Below are 20,228 nucleotides of genomic sequence, written 5' to 3'. Positions count from 1 at the left end.
GAACAGCAGTGATACAAACAGCTATTTCATTTACAACACTTCACCAAATTGTAGCTAAAGGCTGCACCTGACTAACAGGAGATTCAGGCTCAGATAGTGTGGTTATTAACTCTAGTAGTCCAGGGAACAAAAGGTCTATTTAGCCATTTTCTCTTTAATCCAGAAGGAAGGACCTTCTACACTGTTGCTCAGGTGAGGTGAACTCTTTGACTTTCTTTTTCCTTTTCATTTACTTGCTTATCGCAGGAAAAAAAGGAATTGACTCCTAGAATAGCTGTATATGAAAAATAGCCATATTTATTCAGTTACCAGTGTAGCTTCTTTACTAAAACATAATTGGTTCCCATCTCAAAAAATATTTTAAAAATTAAACTGTTCCTATAAAGTTTAAAAAGAAAATCTGTGCCTTGGATTGCTTTTTTCAACATTATAACTTTTCTATAGTTCTCAAGATATCAATAAAATATTTGCACTGTTGTGCACTTTTAAACCATTGCACAGTAAAATAGCTTTATGACTAGGGTGTATGGTGGCTACTAAGACCTTCCTGAGCAATAAGCTTCTGGTACTCAATGTCACATAATACTAGCCTGTTTTCAGGAACTTTAGTGTAGATTTGATACCTTGCATACAAAGCAATGCATGTGCTGTCTAATGCATGTTATCCTATGTGAAGGGAGTTATATTAAATGTAAATTGTTGTTGTTGGTATGAATCAGCACTACTTTACAGCAATCCCAGGGTTGGCACATCCTGGTAATGTGATTGACTGACAGCTATCATAAAACCTACAATAAACATGCAATTTTATTCAGCCCATTTTTGAAGTCCAGGATCATTAATGTAGTGGACATGTGGTAAACAGGGGAAGCGGCTGCTGGGAAGGAGAGCTCCAACCTACACTGAAGTGTTGCCTAGCACCCCAGAGGCGGAGTCGGTTTCTAAGCAGACATGTCGATTTACCAAACCCCCATCACATGAGGACCTGAATTAAGCAGCTAGCGTTAAGTAAGCCTGGTACACGGTATTGGATTTGGACCTTAAGAATATGAAGGTGGCACAAGCTACCCTATAAAGATCCTCCCACCCCAATGAAGACAGACTGAAAAGTGATGAGGAAACTGAGGCTTGGGACGACAGCTGCTGGGTGGAGTTACTGTGAACACATATTCATACATTCAGGGCTTAGAATCTACCGAGACAGGTAAGCAGCTGATGCTTAAGCTCCACACCTCCAAATAGTGGAACCATCACTCAATGGGAAGGGATGTGTGTCCGAGCTATGGGGAGGAAGATGGTAGCAATGCTCTCGCATATTTCACGCTGAGCTGTGTTGCCTACCAGCTCGAAGGGAGTTTCTGGTACCTGTCATCCACCTTGTAAAGGCTCAAACTTGCGCTTGTCAGATGTCATATGATCGATGAGTGACTCCTGTGGGGTGGGGGGTGGGAGGAAGGTAAGTGGACTTTCCTTAGCGCTGAACTAGCTCCAAAGTGATGTGCTTAGCAATGGAATGTCAGAATCCAGTTAACCCTCTGTGGCAGTCTCGGTAGTCCGACTCCTAAACCAGACGGGTCTGCAGTGTTCCAGGGCACTGCTGATGACAGAACAGCTGGCCACTGGAGGGCAGACCAGTCACTGGGAGAAATAATTCTTCTCACTCAACTGCTGTTAACCCTGCAAGCCAAAGCCCTAATGAGTAGGGGGGACCTAGCTGGACAAGCAGCAGGCAGCTCACCAGACAGTGCTTTCAATGGCAAACTAAGTGGTTTGATGTGTGTATAGCTGTTGAAGACTAAGAAACTGGGCATTAAAATGATTATTGGGAAACTCGTAGGGCAGTAAATTAGCACATTCTCCTGTTGCCTCTGGCATCTAGACTGAAATTGAATTTAGAATGCTGCTCTATCTGTCCCATATAAAACTAGTGTGGATAATTTCAACTAAGTTTGACAATAAGAGATGATTCTGATTGTTAGTGACTGTCAATTTAGTGGACAATGGATCTTATTGTACTGGGCATGGAGGGTTGTGGAAGAAACAGTCAATGCCAGCCATAGTTTGTGAACAAACAAATCACATTTAGTTGACCCAACACTTTAGATCAGGTAAAATGTGTGTAGAGGGCACCCACAGTAAGGGACTTCAGTCCTCTTGCCTTCTCTCCTTCAAACTCAAAAGATCCCAGATGTGGGAACATCTCTTGTTCCCATTCTCAGTTCCTTGCACAGCCTTCCCTTCTTCAGGTGATTTTTTCTTCTGGAGCTGGCAGCCTCGCGCTGCTGCTCCTCACCTCTGGCTCCACTCCCTGTACAGCAGGAGAGCAATCTCCACTTGGCAATCCCCCACCCCTCCCAACTCTCCATTGCCAACCTCCAAGTGTCCAAGCTCCGAGACTAAGAATTGGTGGCAAGAGAGCAATCCTGACACTCCTAACAAATACACTGGAGTCTCTAGTAATACCTAGCTATGCCCCACAAACAAATGTTATCCAGAAAGGATGCCAAAGTCTATGAAAAATTGACCTTGTGATATTCATCATTAAATGACTGCATCATTTCAAACATATACATCTTCATCTTCTGTCCTCTAAACATACAAGCTCATTAACTCTTTCCTTTCAGAATGATGGCATAACCATTCAAGTACAAAAGATTTCCTGGCAATACATTCAATGGGCGATCGTTAACTGGTTTAGCTCATCCTTCATCAGCCACTCAGCGCTTGAACAAATGCTCCATGGTGAAGCACCCAGTACTTTAATCCCCTAGTCATTTTACCTTGATCTGCTCAAATTCTTCAGCTTTAGACACAACAGCAAAGATATCTGCTTCAGTGCTGTGAGCATTGAATAGTTCGTTGAAAGTCTGAAAGTAAAAGTGAAAACTTGTAAATAAACTGGCATGGCTTGTGCTTTGGTAATATAATAATACAATAATAATCCTTTCATTTGATATAGCGCCACATCACGTCTTCGAGATGTCTCAAAGCACTTCAAGGATATATTGTCAAGTGAATTGACTGTATATTTTTCTGGGCAAATGAGGTCATAACTGATTGACCCATGTCAGTCCAAAATCATTTGCTGAGCACTAAAGAGTAAGCATTACAAAATAATTTAGATTTAAACCGACATCAGCTTGCAATGGAACCATATAAATTTATAGCATACAAGGCCATTCAGCCCATCATGTCTAAAATAGCTCTTTCAAAGAGAAATCGATTCAGTCCATTTATCTGTCTTTTCCCCACAACTTCAGCAAATTATTCATTGTTAGATATCTATCTAGTTCCCTCTTGAAAACTAATGTGGATACTGTACAACTTCTGCACCAGGCAGGGCATTCAAGTTGGGAGGACATCTCAAAGCACTTGAAATAGTACCTTGGGATCTTTAACATCCACCTGGACAGGCAGTTGGGAGTTCAGGGTAATGCCCTACTCCCTGGTCTCCCCAGCTGCACTATCTGCAAAATACAGTGAATACAAAACTCCGCCTCCCGCATATTCACCCGTACTAAACTCCATAACTCCCATCACACCAGTTCTAGACGGGCTCTAATGGCTTCCTATCACAGAATGGATCGATTTCAAGGTAGCTACTCGCTGCTTTCATTCGACTGGCTCTGACCTGCTGCTTGTCCCTCATGCCTTTCATCCCATCAACAGGGGCATGCCTTCAGCCACTACACCCCAAAACCCTGGAACACTTCCTCTATCCCTTTGCCTTGACCCCTCCTTCCCTATCTTATAATAATAATAATAATAATAATCCTTGCATTAGATATAGCGCTTTTCACGTCAGGAGGACGTCCCAAAGCGCTTCACAGAACACACTGTAAAGTGAATTGACTGTATATTTGTGGGCGAACGCGGCAGCCAATTGCGCACAGCAGTGTCCCACAAACAGTCGTAGATTGAAAATGACCAATTTATTATTGTTTGGGGTTTTGAAGGGATTATTATTAGGCGTGTGGAGTAAGGAAACTTGCCCAAGGTTTCGCCCTGCCTGGAATTGAACTCAGGTCTCTCACTTGCAAAGCGAGTGCTCTAACCACTGAGCTACAGGACTCCACAGGTAGCGACTGAAAACCTTCCTCTTTGACTGTGCCTAGAGTCACTTCCCCCCTCCCCCTGACTTGGCGGCTTGCTCCGCCACTGTCAAGCGCTCTAGGCCGCTGCCATGCATGAGTGGTGCTATTTAAATGCAAGTTGTTGTTAATGTCTCATCCAAATGACAGCACCCCTGACAATGCGCAGCTCCCCTTGCAATGCACTAGAGTGTCAGTCTACACCAGGAGCAAAAAGTCCCAACATGAGGCTTGAAGCCACAACATTCTGACTCTGAAGCAAACATGCTGCCAAGAGAGGCAGGCTGACGTGATGATTTTCAGATGTGCATATGATTGCTTAACTACATACCTCAATAGTGTTATATTGAATGTAGTAATGGCTGGCAGTTCTGCCAAGATCTGTTATTGAAAAATAACCCGTCCTCTCTTCGAAACGAACCATTCTGGCTTTATCTAATTTTCGTCCAGCCTCAATAACCAGCTCTGTCCTATACTTTTCAAGCCCATAATCCATCTGCATGGGAGACATAGGTGAATGGTAAGTACAGCAGGGTGGGGCCACACAAAACAAATGGTACTTAGCAGACAATAAATAAGCCTACCATTATCCCTCCACCCTTACAATTTAAATAGATGAGCTTTTCTTTCCTCCTTCGCTTCTTGCCTGTCTCCACGTAAAGCATTAATCACTCATTCCATTAGAATCAAACAGAATGGTTTTCACGTCAATTGAAGCATGACAACTGTTTTGATGAGACTCTGAGCACTGAACCACTAAATGCTAATTCATAGCATTTCCAATACCTTCACTGACGTTTTAAACAAACGCTGGGATCAGTCAGTCACAATGACGGTACAGATTCTTTCCTGCCTCTCACCGTAATGACTACAAGTTTTCTTAATGAATTTAAAAGGAATGCTCTGATCTGTATAGTCATTCTCTATGGGCAAATATTTCTTTCCAGGTTGTAATCTTGTACTGGACAACGCAGCAGAAGAAAACACAAGTGTCCCTATTTTCATCTGCTTTCTACCTGGTAGGCTTTGTGATTGATTCCGTAGACTAATGGGTTTGCTCTCATCCGCACATAAAGGTAGGTGTAGCTCAGCCATTTCACTGCTTCTTCCACATTTGTCACTGTTCCCAAGGCTATCTGGAAAGACAAAAAAACCCACAAATGAGCCAAAATGAATGGCAATCTTTCAGGGCAAGTCTGCAAGGGGATAAAATAGTACAAGTAATGGTGTTGATTGATTACTTTTCAGCTTGGTCACCTAGTACTTTATTAAGATAGAATTAATGCCAATAGTATCCTGGAGCTCTCCTTTTCTGGCACTCATCAGAACCTCACAACTTTGGACAATAATGATAAGCAAAATATTCAAAATAGACTCAGCCCTTGAAGTTTAAGTTATTTTTGTATTAAAAAAATTCAGCCGATTACTCTTCTAATACCACAAGTGACATTTTTAATAGTATAAATAATAATACTTGCATTTCATATTGTACATTATTACATCATTAAAATATCTCAAAGCGCTTCACAAGATTTACTGTCAAGTGTATTTTGCAGATGAATGTAGCAGCCAGTATGTGCACAGCAATGTCCCACAATGTCCCAGCTATGACTTGAACAAAGGAAGAAAGAACTTGCACTTTTATAGGTGCCTTACCACATCAAAAAGGTTTCCCAAGCGCTTCACAGGGAATTACTGTTAAACGTAGAGACTGTTTTTTGGAGAAAAACACAATAGCCATTTTGCACACAGCAAGGTCCGAAAAATAACCATGAGGTAAATGGGCAATTTATTTGAATGATTGTTGGCCAGGTCGGCAGGGGGAAAAAAAACTCTCTCTTCAAATAGCATCCAGGATTTGTACTATCTATTTGAATAGGTAATGGGACCTTGCTTTAATAGAAGGATGACACCTTAGACAATGCAGACCTCCCACTGCTGCATTGGAGTGTCAATCAAGACAATGAGATGATGTCTTACCACAACACACAACCTTCTAAGTGCTACTGATTGAATAGTTGTAGTGTCACATTTAGGAATAGTATCCTGACCGGTGCATACAATATTTCTGGTGAATGCGATGTTAAAACAACGGTGAGTCCTAATATTCTTTTCAGTTCAAATTTTAAAGTTGCAATATTGTTCACTATCAGTTTTGTTTGTGAATGGATGCACCGATGAAGGAATCTGTTAATTGCAAGTGAGAAACAGCAGCAATGTGAGCATGGGCCTGTATAGTAAGAAGCTGGAGAGGGCCCATGTATCTCGCAAAAGCTTTTGAAACTTCTAGTCCAAAATGTAAACATGCAATGTTAGCTGCCATTTTAGTCTCACTGCTACAACTACTCATACACACAGAAGAAACATGTATCACTTATTAATATAATAACCTCGAGAAATACCTTATTACAAATTGCTAAAGATGTTACAAAGTAGAATTGAGGGAAACACAGAGGCTATTTTTTATGCTGTTCTGTGAATGGGGAGTCAGCTGTTATTTTTACTTTGGAGCAGGATCTCAAGTGCAGTCTATAAAAGTTTTACATAGTAACTTAAAACCAAATTTATGCCTCATTTCCCAGCCCATAAAATGTTGCTGCCTTGCTTCTTATTGAGCCCAACGCTTACATTTAATCACTCTGGTGACTCTTTAACTACAGCTTTGGTGAAGCAATGCAAGTTGTACAACAGCAGCAACAAGAAGAAATTTGAATATTCATTGAGTTGAAAGATTTTGATGCAAAGGTGCGGGTTTTATCCTTTATTTAAATGAAGATTTGGAAATCAGAATTGTACTTGATTGGAAAGCATAACAACAACAACAACAAAATTAGATTTGTATAGCACCTTTCACGTCAGGAGGACATCCCAAAACGTTAGACAGTCAGTGTTTCGGACCCGAGATGGTGGTCGGGATTGGGAGGGTGGAGGGCAGGGAGAGAAGCAGGGTGATCGAAAGCACCGTCGAAGAGGAAGGTCTTGAGATGGGTCTTGAAGGAAGCAAGGGAGGGGGCAAGGCCGAGGGACTGCGGGATGTAGTTCCAGAGGGTGGGGGCAGAGTGGCAGAAGGACTGCCCGCCAATGGTGGGGCGGGCGAGGCGAGGGATGTGAAGCAGGCCAGAGCCTGCTGAACAGAGGGAGTGGGCAGGATGGTAGGGGGTTAGGAGGTTGCAGGGGTAGGGAGGAGCAAGGTCATGGAGGGCTTTGAAGGTGAGGACCAGGATCTTGAACTGTATCCTCTGTGTGATGGAAAGCCAGTGGAGTCGGGTGAGGATGGGGGTGATAGGGTCACAGAGCCTAGTGCCGGAGAGGACACCGGCTGCAGAGGTCTGGATGATCTGCAGCTTATGGAGGGAGGAGTTGAGGAGGCCAACACGCAGGAAGTTTGCAGTCAAGCCTCAATGTTATGAATGCGTGTATGAGAGTTTCAGCGACCTGCGGTGCGAGACAGTGGCCAAGCCGGGCGATGATGCGGAGGTGGGGAAGGCAGAGCGGGTCATGGCATGGATATGGGGTAGAAAGGATATTTGAGGATCAAACAAGACGCCAAGGTTCCAGATTCACTTAGCAAGGTGAAGTGTGCATTCATGGATGGTGATGCTGTCAGCGCCTGAGGTGTGGAGGCGCTGATGGAAACCAATCAGGCGGGCCTCAGTATTGTTGACGTGCAAAATTAGCTCTCATCCAGGACTTGATGTCTGACAGACATTCTGTCAGGACAACAGTGGTCCTGGATTCAAGGGTATAAGCAGAGAGGTACAGTTCGGTATCATCCACATACATGTTGAAGTTGACCCCATATCTGTGGATGATGTCACTAAGACGGAGCATATAGATATTGAAAAGGAGGGGACCAAAGATAGAGCCCTTAGGAATGTCGCACGAGACAATGTGGGGGGTTGAGAAAAAAACGTTTGTGGAGAAGACATGGAGGTGGTGTGAGAGGTACAATCTGACCCAGTCAAGGAAAGAACCGTGAAGGTTCTGCCCTTGAATAACTTAATAAGCCATTACCAACTGCACCTGGTCAATTAATACTTCAATTACACTTCCTGTGGTAAAATTATATAACACTGTTGTCAAATGTTGAATGCAAATTATATCAAAAATGCATGACTGAGTTACCTGCACATCTACTGTAGAAAGAATTACGTAAAATTACATACAACATTACAGCACGAAAACAGGCCATTCGGGCCATCTACTTTGTTCCAGAATTTACATTCAACATGAGCCTCGACCCTCCAAATTCCCTCTCCTATATTCTCCTGTCCCTCATGTAATCATTAAGTTTCCTCTTAGAAAAAATCATGACTTTTCAAGTACCTATCTAATTCCCTTTTGTAAGTTGTTATTGAATCTGTTTCCAGCAACCTTTCAGGCAGTCATTCCAAATTGTAACAACTCTCTTCTCTCTCCCCTCTGGTTCTTTTGCCAATTATCTTAAATCTATGTGCCCTGGTTACTGACCCACCTGCCAGCGGAAACAGTTTCTCCCTATCTACTCGATCATAATTTTGAACTAACTCTATTTAAATCTCCTCTTAACCTTCTCTGCTCTAAGGAGAACAATCCCAGCTTCTCTTGTCTCTCCACATAACTAAAGTCCCTCATTCCTGGTATCATTCTGCTAAATACCGTGTATGTGTTATTTTGTATTTATGAAAAACATGGGACTCTAATTATAGATCTTTTACAAGTAGATAAATATTGATCCTGGTTTATGTATGATCTTAATGTCCCAATACATCTAATGTAGTCAAAAAGCTTATAGGGTTTCTTTTTACAATTTCTGTCACAAACTATAGCAAGTTACTGGGAGTTTCTCCTAGTGTCTTGGCCAACAATCTCCCAAATGAAATTGGCTGTTTGTGGGACATTGCTCTGCAAAATTGGCTACCATGTTTGCCCGCAAAATACCCAATTAAAAAAACTACCAGTTTGATCCTACTATGATAATTAAGTGAGTTGGTTATACACCATTCTCTTAATATCATACTTTTTTGGCAACCAGACATGGCTTTACAGAGAGGGTCTAATTACTTCAAAACCAAGCTCTCCTTTCTACTCCTGTATCCAGTAAATCCACACTGCTTATACTTAAGAGTTACAAATGTAATTGCTTTCATAGGCCCCGTGCTTCATAAATTCTGTCAGATTTTTCAGCTGCACACAACTAAAATGAAAAATAGCAATCACAGACTAACTGTGATGATACCCATTATAATCCACGGTGCTTAACGTTAAGTACACACTTGTAAACCAAATTCTATTACAGTTCAAGTAAATAGGTTACAAAACAAAAAAAATCAAAGGATGCTTAAGCACTTATAAACAGCAGCCGCCACCTTCTTACTTCAGTATGGCTTGATTGCCACCTAGTGGACTTTCAGGGTTGAGCCTGGACTCTGAATGTTGCTGCTATGATTGTTAAAAGATCTGTGTATTGGGATCCAAAAGAAAGTAACATAGTGCATCCCTGCTAAAATGCACTTCACTATGGCATGGGTTTACTTATAATCCAGTTGGACTTTGGACCCCATTTATTTGGCATGTACTCAACCAGTCTGCTTGTTGCTTGCTTGCTGGCTAGTTTTTCCTGCTAAAATGAACATCTTCTGTTCATTAGGTCAGTGGTTCCCGAGCTTTCTGGGCTCAAGGCTCCCCATCACATTAGACATTCTAACTGAGGACCCTCACACAATAAATCCATAGAATTTGAGCACCTTACTGCAAACGACATTAAAAGAATTACAGAAAATAAAAGGTCATGCTTAATGCAGATGTTAATGTAGATATTACAATGTTACAGTAGATATCACACAAACGCTGTGTTCTAAATGCCTAATGAGATGGGTGTGCCTGGTAATTTTGGCACAAGGAATCATATGGTTTAATTCCAGTCAGTGACACTCGCACATCACTTTCCACGTACAAAAGTGCTGTGTTTTTTCTTCAGGGCTGTCAGCCTCACACATGTAAGTTGCAGCAAAAGGCGTAATTGTTCTGAGAGGTTTTTCCACGAACAGCACAATCCACAATTCTGGTAATGGCACAGCAGAGAATTTAATCATTAAACCTCCATCGCTTGACAATTCAAGAAATTCCTCTTGGGATTTCCAATTCAAGTTTGTATCAGTTCAGAATTAAAGTGGTTTTGGATCCAGTTCAGATCTTTGTTTTTTGATTGTGATTTGGCTGTGGGTTTGTCACCCTGGCTTTTTCCTCACCCCGATCTTTCGCAGCTCTCCAAAGTGGGAGATTCTGTGATCTGCTGCTCGACCGTTCTGCTGGCACAGACTGGTAGTTGTTACCTGCCTCACTGGAATAGTGCCTCATGGTCCACAGCGCTGAAGAGCTATCTATCCTTGGGAATGTGCCTTTCTCACCAACCCTGTTGATTCCGGCAGATTGGCGCTGTTCCACAGGTATTCTCTGGAATCGTACAGCCTGACAAAGTGATTGGAGCCTGATTCTATATCACAAGAACTGTTCTGCGAGTCACTGTGAGACGGCCTTTGGGCTGACAGATGGTCTTAAAGTTTCTCAGGTAATCAGAGCTCAGTGAGTGCTGCTTTTCTGGGGGTACTCAACAGTGGACGTAGTCAAATGTCCAGCTCTGTCTCCTATAGAGTGATTCCTCTACCTGGTGCCTATGACACTTGGGGGGTTATCCATCATTATTATTCAGCACCACAGAAAACTGCCCTGAAATACCTCGCACTCGGACCATGACATCATAAGAGCCTGGCATGTCTGCTTTATTTCTTTGCTTGGACTTTTTGGGGTCCTTCAGATTATTTATGAATCAGACCCTTGGTGTGTCTCCAGGCTCCGCAGACTGGAATCCCGACATTAGGTCCCCGTCATATCCTACTAACGCTGGGCATGTACAACACAGGAAGTGACATCAACAGTGACCTAATGAACCGGAAGTCAGACATTATAGTTTCCAACTCAAAAAAAAGGCTGACACCCTGGTACCGCAGAGCACGCGCCTTGTGTAACGTGGTGCTTGGAATCCATAGAATTTCAACCCGTGTTATAGTGGGTTTTACTGTGCACGCACCCAGCCACCTGCTGAGCAGGATGTGACATTATCGGTGCTTAAATGTCCGGGGGGGTCGGCCATTTTGGAATTCCTGTTGTCAAAATGCTCCACCGTATGACTTCTGCTGCGGCTCTCACTTACAACAAAGCGCATTTTGACCAGGCTTCTACCATAATCTAAACTTGGTATTTTGGGTTATTACTAAACTTTACGGCAGGGCATTTCTTCTTCTCATTGATTGGCCTTAGGCATTGCACCAAATTTATATTTTGCCACTCGGTTTCCCCATTTTGGCACAAATCCATAAATTAATAAGCACGTTTCTTTGGTAAGTGATAAAACCTAGCAAGCGATGAACTTGTATTCCTGGTGACTCCTGCAGCTCTGAGAAACATCTCTTTTCCTGAGTTCACACAACCAGTTCATTTTAATATTGATTGAGCGACAAGCACATCAGCAGGACATTTCTGGTTGTAAGTATTGTGGAAGCTACACTTTTTTCACTTGTCTTTTCAATGCAGTAGTTACGCTAAAAACATCAGTGTTGTCCACAGCTGAACGCTGGCCGCCATTCCCCGAGTTTCATCATCTTTCTCCTCTGAGGGCAAAAAAGCAATTTCTGTTTGCTGCAAAGTTACATTTGGTCCATGCCTTACCAATTTATCCTAGTTTCAATTGTAGCTGAATTGACCCCTGATTTTCCCATATCTGTAATAGATTTTTTTTATTGAAGATATTGCTGACCATTAAATGCCTACTGGTTACATATTCTGGCAATGACCCAGTTTGCTCTCCTTTTTATGATACAAATAGAATTCTCTGAGGTTGCAGGCATTCTCGTTCAATTTCTATTAAATATAAAAGTGCACAAACCCTATACTAATTATTTCCAATGAAGAGAGACGGAGCCCCAGCAGAATAGTGATAGATACCTGTACATAAATGGTGTATAGTATCTACTTTGATATCATTCTATTAACAGTTAAAATGAGCATTTTGCACTCGCTATCCTTTTCTATTAAAAGACTATCCCCATATTACAGATGTGTGCCACAGAATGGTTAAACACTGGGGACTTCTTGAGCTCAGCTGGATTTTCTACATGTACTGAATAGAAGTGAGACCCAATTCTGACAGATGAGGGATAGTGAGAGAAGGCAAGTCATTTTGAGTCACTGTCACGTTACTCTGTAGCTGCTGGTGAAAGAGCGGGACTGTAAGAAGTATGGGATCAGAGCTTCTGTACATCCCACCACAAACCGGTGTATGTTGTGGGGTGGGGGGAGAGAATAGCAAATAACATAAAATAAACTCTTGATTTTTTTTGGTGGGACAGAGATAAGTTATTTGTTAAATTTATTATGGGAGGAAAACATGTTACATGTGGGTGTTCAGTAAATCCTGATTGTTTGGTAAGATTCACGCATGTCGGCAGGCAGAGAGGACTTATAATGGAAATAACCGGGGTACCAGCAGTGCAGTCAGGAGCAGAGGTATACAGAGACATTAAATCTGACACATTAAATTTAAGAAAAAGAAAAGAGGTGTTCTTTTCTGAGACCATTGGACGAAAATAGTATTCCATTCCCCTGCACTGACTTTGCTCGTCTCGATCAAAAGCGATCAGATTAAATTTGCATGTATGTTTGAAAGCAAATTAATTCTATGAGTAGTGTTTTTTCAATATCAGGGGAAGGTGACTGGGATAACCTGTGCTTTTCCCCGGTCTCAAATTTTTCTTTGTGGTTCAATTTTTACAATATAGAGCATTGTAAACATTTATTTTAGGCAAGCAGTAGCCTAGCAACTGATTCCCTGCCAATTGGAGATGCAGAAGGGATTTTAAGAGGCCAGTGCAGCTTCAGCTGATCATTTTCAGCTTGACATCATTAGAAAGGGCTGGGGGGGAAACATGGAGATGGTGTCAATTGGAAAGTTTATGTGTTCAGTTGAGAAACACAACACATAGGCCAGACTCATTCACTTTCTCAGGACAGCCGTTTAAACTGCAGCAATTGGCCTTCCTTAACCCAAAATCTCACAAATCTTTTTTGTTTTGTTTGGCCAGGTGTCTGACACATGTGGAAACCCATCACCATGCTTCAGAGAATCCAAACCAAGTGAGATTTTCCATGCAACCCACCTACACATGGAAATCCCAAAGATAGATTATTGAAATGGAATGTGCACGCTCTCCCTGGAGGGATGCATCCTGCTTATCTAAAGTATTAGGCGCAGGTTGACAAGAGCCAAAGATTGAGGACACCAGAGTGTGTGAAGGGGTACTGCTTGGAGTCTAACCAGTTTAAACTGCATATCTTGCCATTGATATTGCTGTCCGGCAAGCTTCACTGCTGCTTGTACAGCTGGACCCACCCTACCCCTTAGGGCTTTGGCTTGCAGGATTAACAGGAGCTCCCTGTGACTGGTCTGCCCTTCCAGGTCCTACCGATGAGCCAGGCTGGTTGTGCTCTGGAATACTGTGGACCCTCTGGCTCAGGAACCACCCTGCAGATGGAGCAGGTACTGCTGAAATGGTACTGGTCTGCTTTTCAGTAGAATACAAGAATTAGGACTGCGATTGCAAACTCAGCACCTTACAATATGGCTGAGAAAAGATCAGATTGCTACTAATGGTATAGAATATTGTATTACCACTGATAACCTCCAGACATAAAAAAGGAAATTGCTCCTAAGAAATTAGGAGCCAATCTAAGCCAACATTTGTATGATCCAGCCACGCTCCTTTCCTCTGAGGTAAGAGATTCCTCTCCCCAAACCCCAGGGGTGCTTGTTGTTTGTATAGAATAAAAATTAAGGGCACTTGGAATATTCCCTTCATGCATTTAGGGATATGCCATCTTATTAAACTTTTCCCGAGTAACCAATGAATTGGAACTGAAGTAATGAAAAATGTTAAGCCTGGTTTAAGCTCTGTGTCCAGGTTATTTTTTCTTCAAATCCTAAATTCATCAAGATACTCATTTAATTAGTCATGCTTCACAATTTTTTTTATTGAACACACTTAAATTATTAAACTATTTGAAGCAATATTTTCTTTGATTTAACAGTATGCTATGCTTCAGTAGCCTTTATGTTGCCGGGGAAGATTTAGCACTTTTATCAGACATTATGACGGTGAGTTTTATGGGCAACCAGAGGACGCAATTATGTATGTACTGACTTTAGTTGATGGAAACTTATAAAATAGTCACCAATCAACCAATTAGGGAAGTCAGAAGAAACTTCTTTACCTAGAGAAAGGTGGCACTGTGGAACTTGCTACCACAAGAGTAGTTCAGAATAGCATAAATGCATTTAAGGGGAATAATAATAATAATAATCCTTGCATTTGATATAGCGCTTTTCATGTCAGGAGGACGTCCCAAAGCGCTTCACAGAATATACTGTAAAGTGAATTGACTGTATATTTGTGGGCGAACGCGGCAGCCAATTGCGCACAGCAATGTCCCACAAACAGTCATAGATTGAAAATGACCAATTTATTATTGTTTTTTTTTTGGTTTTGGAGGGATTATTATTAGGCGTGTGGAGTAAGGAAACTTGCCCAAGGTTTCGCCCTGCCTGGAATGGAACTCAGGTCTCTCACTTGCAAAGCGAGTGCACTAACCACTGAGCTACAGGACTCCACAAACTAGAAGCTAGATAAGTACACGAGGGAGAGAGGAATAGAAGGTTATGCTGATGGGCTTGATTGAGGAAGGGCAGGAGGAAGCTCATATGGAACATAAATGCCGGCAAAGACCAGTTGGACCGAATGGCCTGTTTCCATGCTGTATATTCTATGTAATCAAACCAGAACGGGAAAGTTATGGAGCTGTGGACTGTAATATGCATTCTCCCATCAGGAATTAAAGTAACTCCTGTTAGTAAACTAATTCTAAGGTAGTAGGAAAAGTATAAGTTAGTCCTTGCAAGCAGTAAGAACACAGATGCCAGGCTGCAATATTAATATTAGGAATATGCCTAACAATATCGCTGACATACCAATAAATCACCTAACGCTGCTAGTTCATAAAAATGGCCTGAATCTAATAAGAATAAGTAAATTTGATATATCGCCTTTATGTTGGAAAGATGTCTCAAAGTACTTCACAGGATATACAGCAAAATGTAGTGATTGTATTTGCGAGCAGCAAAGTCCCACAAACATAATGAATCTGGAAGATTCTTGGCCAGGACACCGGAGAAACTCCATTCTTGTTATGATTAGTATCAAGGGATTTCTCATGTTCACCTAAACAAGCAGCATCCCTTAAGCACTTCATTGGAGAGTCAGTAGATGATATGGATTCAATGTTCTGATGAGGGACTTGTGGCTTAGAGGTGAGAGTGCTGTAACTGAGTCAGGTTGACATTTGTGCATAGGCATAATTTTGCATACAGGGCAATAACTTGGTTATAACTTGGTGCTTTGGATCCAAACAATTAGACATCGAGTTGCAATGGCCTCATAAATAAAATGATCATTCATCCCGATTGAAGTCATCAGGGGCCATTGACATTGATAGGTCCATGTGAGAAGCTGGAGGTGTACCTCACTGCTGGTTATAGTGAACAAGGCGTAATAACTGGGTTCCCCTGTATGTATATATGTATGTATGCATATTGTATATGTGAGGGTACGTATGTATGTGCCTGTTTGTGTGAAATAAAGAGTTATGAACGGGAAGTGGTTTTTACAGATTTCTGGATTTTCAAAAGGTTGAGAGAATATGTCAAAGTTCTTACCTCTGCATTCAGATTGTTTGCCAAGTGATTCAGAAACTGGCTTTCAATTGGGTTCTGCTGAGTCAATAGAGTTAGGTAATGACTCAGTTTATCATGAGCGGTAATAATAATGCCTTCACCAAATCGGTCAAACTGTGGACGTCCAGCTCTGCCAAAAATCTGCATCACGTCCAAAATCCCAAGATCAACAAAAGAACCTCTCTTTGCATCATATATTTGAGTACCCTGTGGATGAAATACGGAAAAGCATTATAAATATACAACCAGTAATGGACATCATTCCTATCGATGGAAAGGTAAGGTTATAATAGGAGTTTATTAATCAATACAAACAAAGGAAATCAAAGGAGTTATTACAAATGGGAAGAATTATTAGTGTGGACGGCATACCAGTCACATTCACAGCATCTTTTAATTACAGGTAACATTCTGCTCAACATTTGTAGACGCATCAAATTTGAATCCCAGTCCAGCTGTAATTCAGTGACAAAGCATGCATTATAAAACACTGCTTTCAGACTGCAGATTCACACTGCAATTCCCTGTGTAGTGAAAATAAGGCCCAATTGTTGCAATGTTTTAAAATAAAAAAATGACTTAGCTCAGAAGGGGGAGGTTAGAACAATGTATTTCATTTAGAGGGTTATTAAAACATGAAATGCTTTGTCATAAGTGGCTATTGAGGATATAAGTCCATAACATTCAAAAGTATTGATCCAGTATTGGTCACCCCACTTTAGGAAAGATGTCAAGATGATAGAGGGGATGCAGAGGAGATTTACTAGGATTATATCAGGGATAAGTGGTCTGGCCTATGTGGAGACTGGAGTACCTGGGACTTTTTCTGTTGGAAAGTTTGAGGAGTGAGCTGGTAGAGGTCTTTAAAATTATGCGGGGTTTTGGTAGTCAATAGTGAGAAATTATTTCCACTGGTCGGTGAGTCAGTAATTGGAGGGCCTCAACATGTTTTTTCACACACAGAGCAGGTAGGATATGACCGTCCAGCTGGGAGCACTGTTAAAGCAGAATCCATATTGGTTTTCAAGAGGGAACTAAACAAATAACTTAGAAGACTCGGCTATAGGGGTACAGGGAAAGGACAGATACATGGAACTGAAAGGATTACACTTGAGGGCGCCAGCACAGACATGATGAACCTTACGACCTTCTATGCTGTAAATTTCTATGGTTCTAAAATGAAATTTGATAAGTAGCTGAAGACAAACAATATGAAGATCCACATTAAGTTATGTATAAATGCAAAGCTTTATTATCTGATATTTCCTGTGTCTAAAATCCATGAGTCTCATTTGGACACTGTACGAATAGCACTTGATTTCTTAATTTGTTGTTTCAATAAATGGTTGCCTGGCCATCACTGACCTATTTTTAAGGAGAAAACCTATCTGGTTCTCGACGTGCTCTCTTTACTCTCTCTATTTAAACCCAACTTAAAAAATAAGTTTGTATTTAATTCTGGATTCCCTAAAATAAATGCCATACCTAAAACAAATCTGTCATTTTTGCACTGTGAACTGTTACAGTATCATCCATTCCTGAGGATGGATATATGCAATTTTATATGCTTTTGTACGCACTACAACAGTTTGAATACCACGTACCCCAACCACATGGGTGCCCAGCACATTACCTTGATAATGACAGCATGTGCAGGGAGATTGACCCCCCAGGCCAATGTGGCTGTACAGATTAACACCTTGATGTGCCCCTGAGAAAAATAGCTCTCAACCAGGTTTCGATCCTGACGCAGCATTCCCGCATGGTGAATGCCGAATCCATCTGGGAAAATTTCACGTAACTGCTTGTTCCGGGATTTCTGAATCTGTGAAAAGTCATAAAACAGTTTGATCAATGTTTCAGTAACTGGACACAGTTTTGATTTTGAACACGACTGGCATTTTCCTTTTGACCATTTCACCTGAAATAATTAGGATAAGGGCTTCAATAAGTAGTTGATTCCTTCAGTATCATTTCTTCACTTGAGCCCAAGTTACATTATACTACTTTCATATACACCAGGAAGTGGATTTCCTTCAATTGATTAAAAAAATGAGCTAATTCTGCAGGCCTACATCTACACTTGTAGCTTTGTCATGAAGTTGATTTTATTTCTTCCCTATATTCATTTATAAATATACAATCACTAGACTTTACAGTAAAAATCCTGTGAAGCTCTTTGATACATCTCAGTGACATAAGGAGAAATATGGTACACAACGATTATTATACATTTTTATTATCACTCATTGTTTTTGACCATCCAAGGTGTGCCAGAGAACAGCTATTGCAAGAGAAATAATAAATATACTAGCATAATTACAAAGCTAAAATGTAAATCAAAATTGCTTAATTTTACGTTACTTCAGGAGGCAACTAATAGTTAATCCTAGCTCTGGGTCTCCCAAGACTAGACTTGAAGTTAGATTAACCATTGTCTCTGCATGCAGGCGATTAGACTCGATCGTGAAATGCTGCAGGTTTGGAGTGAGTCAGCCAGAACACTGTTCAACATACATATTGGGCATCTTGACATTCAAGAATACACATACTGCAATTCAAAGTATCTTTGCGGTTCCCACTAGCCATGCAACAGTAACGGAATCATGAAAAAAGAAATCTAGTTTTCAGATGCATCTCCTACACTCTGCTATGGTTCTTAGGCAGCAGAGATCAAAAAAACCACTCAAACGACCATTTCATCATTTGTTCGTAGATGAGCAAATCCCCTGCCATCAGTGTGATACTCAGGCTGAAAATTATTTGCCCTAAGTAGTCTCTGGACATTCATAAAAACTCCAGTTTCTCTTTTGTGCTCGATTTCTGACAGCAAAACAAAAGAGGGTATAACCATTCAGCCCATTCAACCTGCTGTACCATTTTATTAGTTCTTGGCAGCTCTTTATCTGTCTAATGCCATTTCCCTGCCTTTCTCTCTATCCCTTAAATACCCTTACTTCCAACGTATCTATCAACCTTCTTAAGAAATATTTCAATTGGTTGTGCATCGGTAAAACATAACAAATGTAAAAAAAGAGCATTTAATTTGTCAAAGCTCATTTTTATAATCTAATAAATTAACTTTCTCATCATGGTATTCAACTTTGTTGTGAAAGGCTCCACTCTTTGTGATTCAGTTTCCTTACTTGATAGATTCTTCCAAACATGTATCACTCTATGAATAAAGCATTTTTTTTCTTGACATCTGCTGCATATTACTATTCACCAGTTTTCATTATGTCCTCTGGTCCTACTTTCTCGATGTTCTTTGAAGTAATACTCTGGGTTTATCTTATCTTGAGCCTCACTTTGATCAGGTTCTCCCTTCACTGTCTTCTTTCCAGACTGTAAACCTTAAAGGGGAAATGAATTCTAGAGGGAGCATTTTTGTTCAAAGTACTCCCTCTAGATATCGAAAAGAAATATTGTTGCCACACAGTGCTTTCATGTAGCAAGGAATGCTCATTATAAAGAAAGAACGTGTATTTTTATAGCACCTTAACATGTCAAAAGATGGCAAAGAAGTCCCTGGGTAATTGCTGTCAAGTGGAGTGACATTTTGAAGGCAAATATGAAAGCCATTTAAGCACCCATTTAAGCCATTTAAGCCATTTAGGCACCCACAAACAGTCTGGACAATTGTTAGCCAAGGAAACTGGGAAAAAGTCCCCGCTCTTTTTGAATAGTGTTGCAGAATCTCTAACACCCACTTGAAGAAGATAAAGCGAAAAGGACCTTGGTTTAATATCTCCGGTCCAAAGTACCCATTCCCACTAACAATGTGGAATCACTCAACTCTCCTCACTGAGCCTAAAAGTCCCAAGTAACAAAAGGCTAAAGTAAAAGTGACGTGTTATAACTCTGTGTTTGTCTTTGATATTTTGGAGCAACATTTTGCTTTTCCTATGCTTTTCAGTTTTGAGGCACAAGACACAGAATGTTTCATGGTATTAAAACTTAAGATTGTGCAGAATTTTGGAAGGCCTTGATATCCTTGCTAAAGTGTGGTGCCCAGAATTGGACACGATACTCAAGCTGAGGCCTCACCAGTGACTTATAAAGGTTTCGTAGAATTTCCTTGCTTTTGCACTCTCTGTCTCTATTTACAAAGCCAAGGATCCCATATGCTTTTTAACAGCTCTTTCAACCTTCCTGCCACCTTCAAAGACCTGCGTGGGTGAACCCTCTCTGTTCCTGAACCCCCTTTTAAAACTACTATTTATTGTATATTTCCTCTCCTCATTCTTCCGCCCAAAATTATCTTCAAAATAATTGAATTTAATTGGTAATTCAACAATTTAAAGGTCATTAAAACA

The 20,228-nt window shown here is 41.0% G+C and overlaps 1 protein-coding gene across 2 annotated transcripts in view; it reads right to left on the bottom strand.

Moving 5' to 3' along the window:
- ascc3 (activating signal cointegrator 1 complex subunit 3) overlaps positions 1-20,228 on the bottom strand; it is a 339,566-nt gene that overhangs the window by 93,002 nt on the left and 226,336 nt on the right. For both annotated transcript variants that reach the window (XM_007899134.2, XM_007899135.2), the window contains exons 15-19: positions 17,546-17,737; positions 15,895-16,119; positions 5,108-5,227; positions 4,423-4,587; positions 2,781-2,867 (exon numbers count right to left, since the gene is read on the bottom strand). In XM_007899134.2, coding sequence (XP_007897325.1) covers positions 2,781-2,867; positions 4,423-4,587; positions 5,108-5,227; positions 15,895-16,119; positions 17,546-17,737 — 789 coding nt within the window. The remainder of the gene's footprint in view (positions 1-2,780; positions 2,868-4,422; positions 4,588-5,107; positions 5,228-15,894; positions 16,120-17,545; positions 17,738-20,228) is intronic.

This window comes from Callorhinchus milii, unplaced genomic scaffold (assembly GCF_018977255.1).
Source record: "Callorhinchus milii isolate IMCB2004 unplaced genomic scaffold, IMCB_Cmil_1.0 Scaffold3, whole genome shotgun sequence".
Taxonomy (NCBI): Eukaryota; Metazoa; Chordata; class Chondrichthyes; order Chimaeriformes; family Callorhinchidae; genus Callorhinchus; species Callorhinchus milii.
The sequence above is the reverse complement of the archived record's forward strand: the minus strand, read 5'-3'. Positions and strand labels throughout refer to the sequence as shown.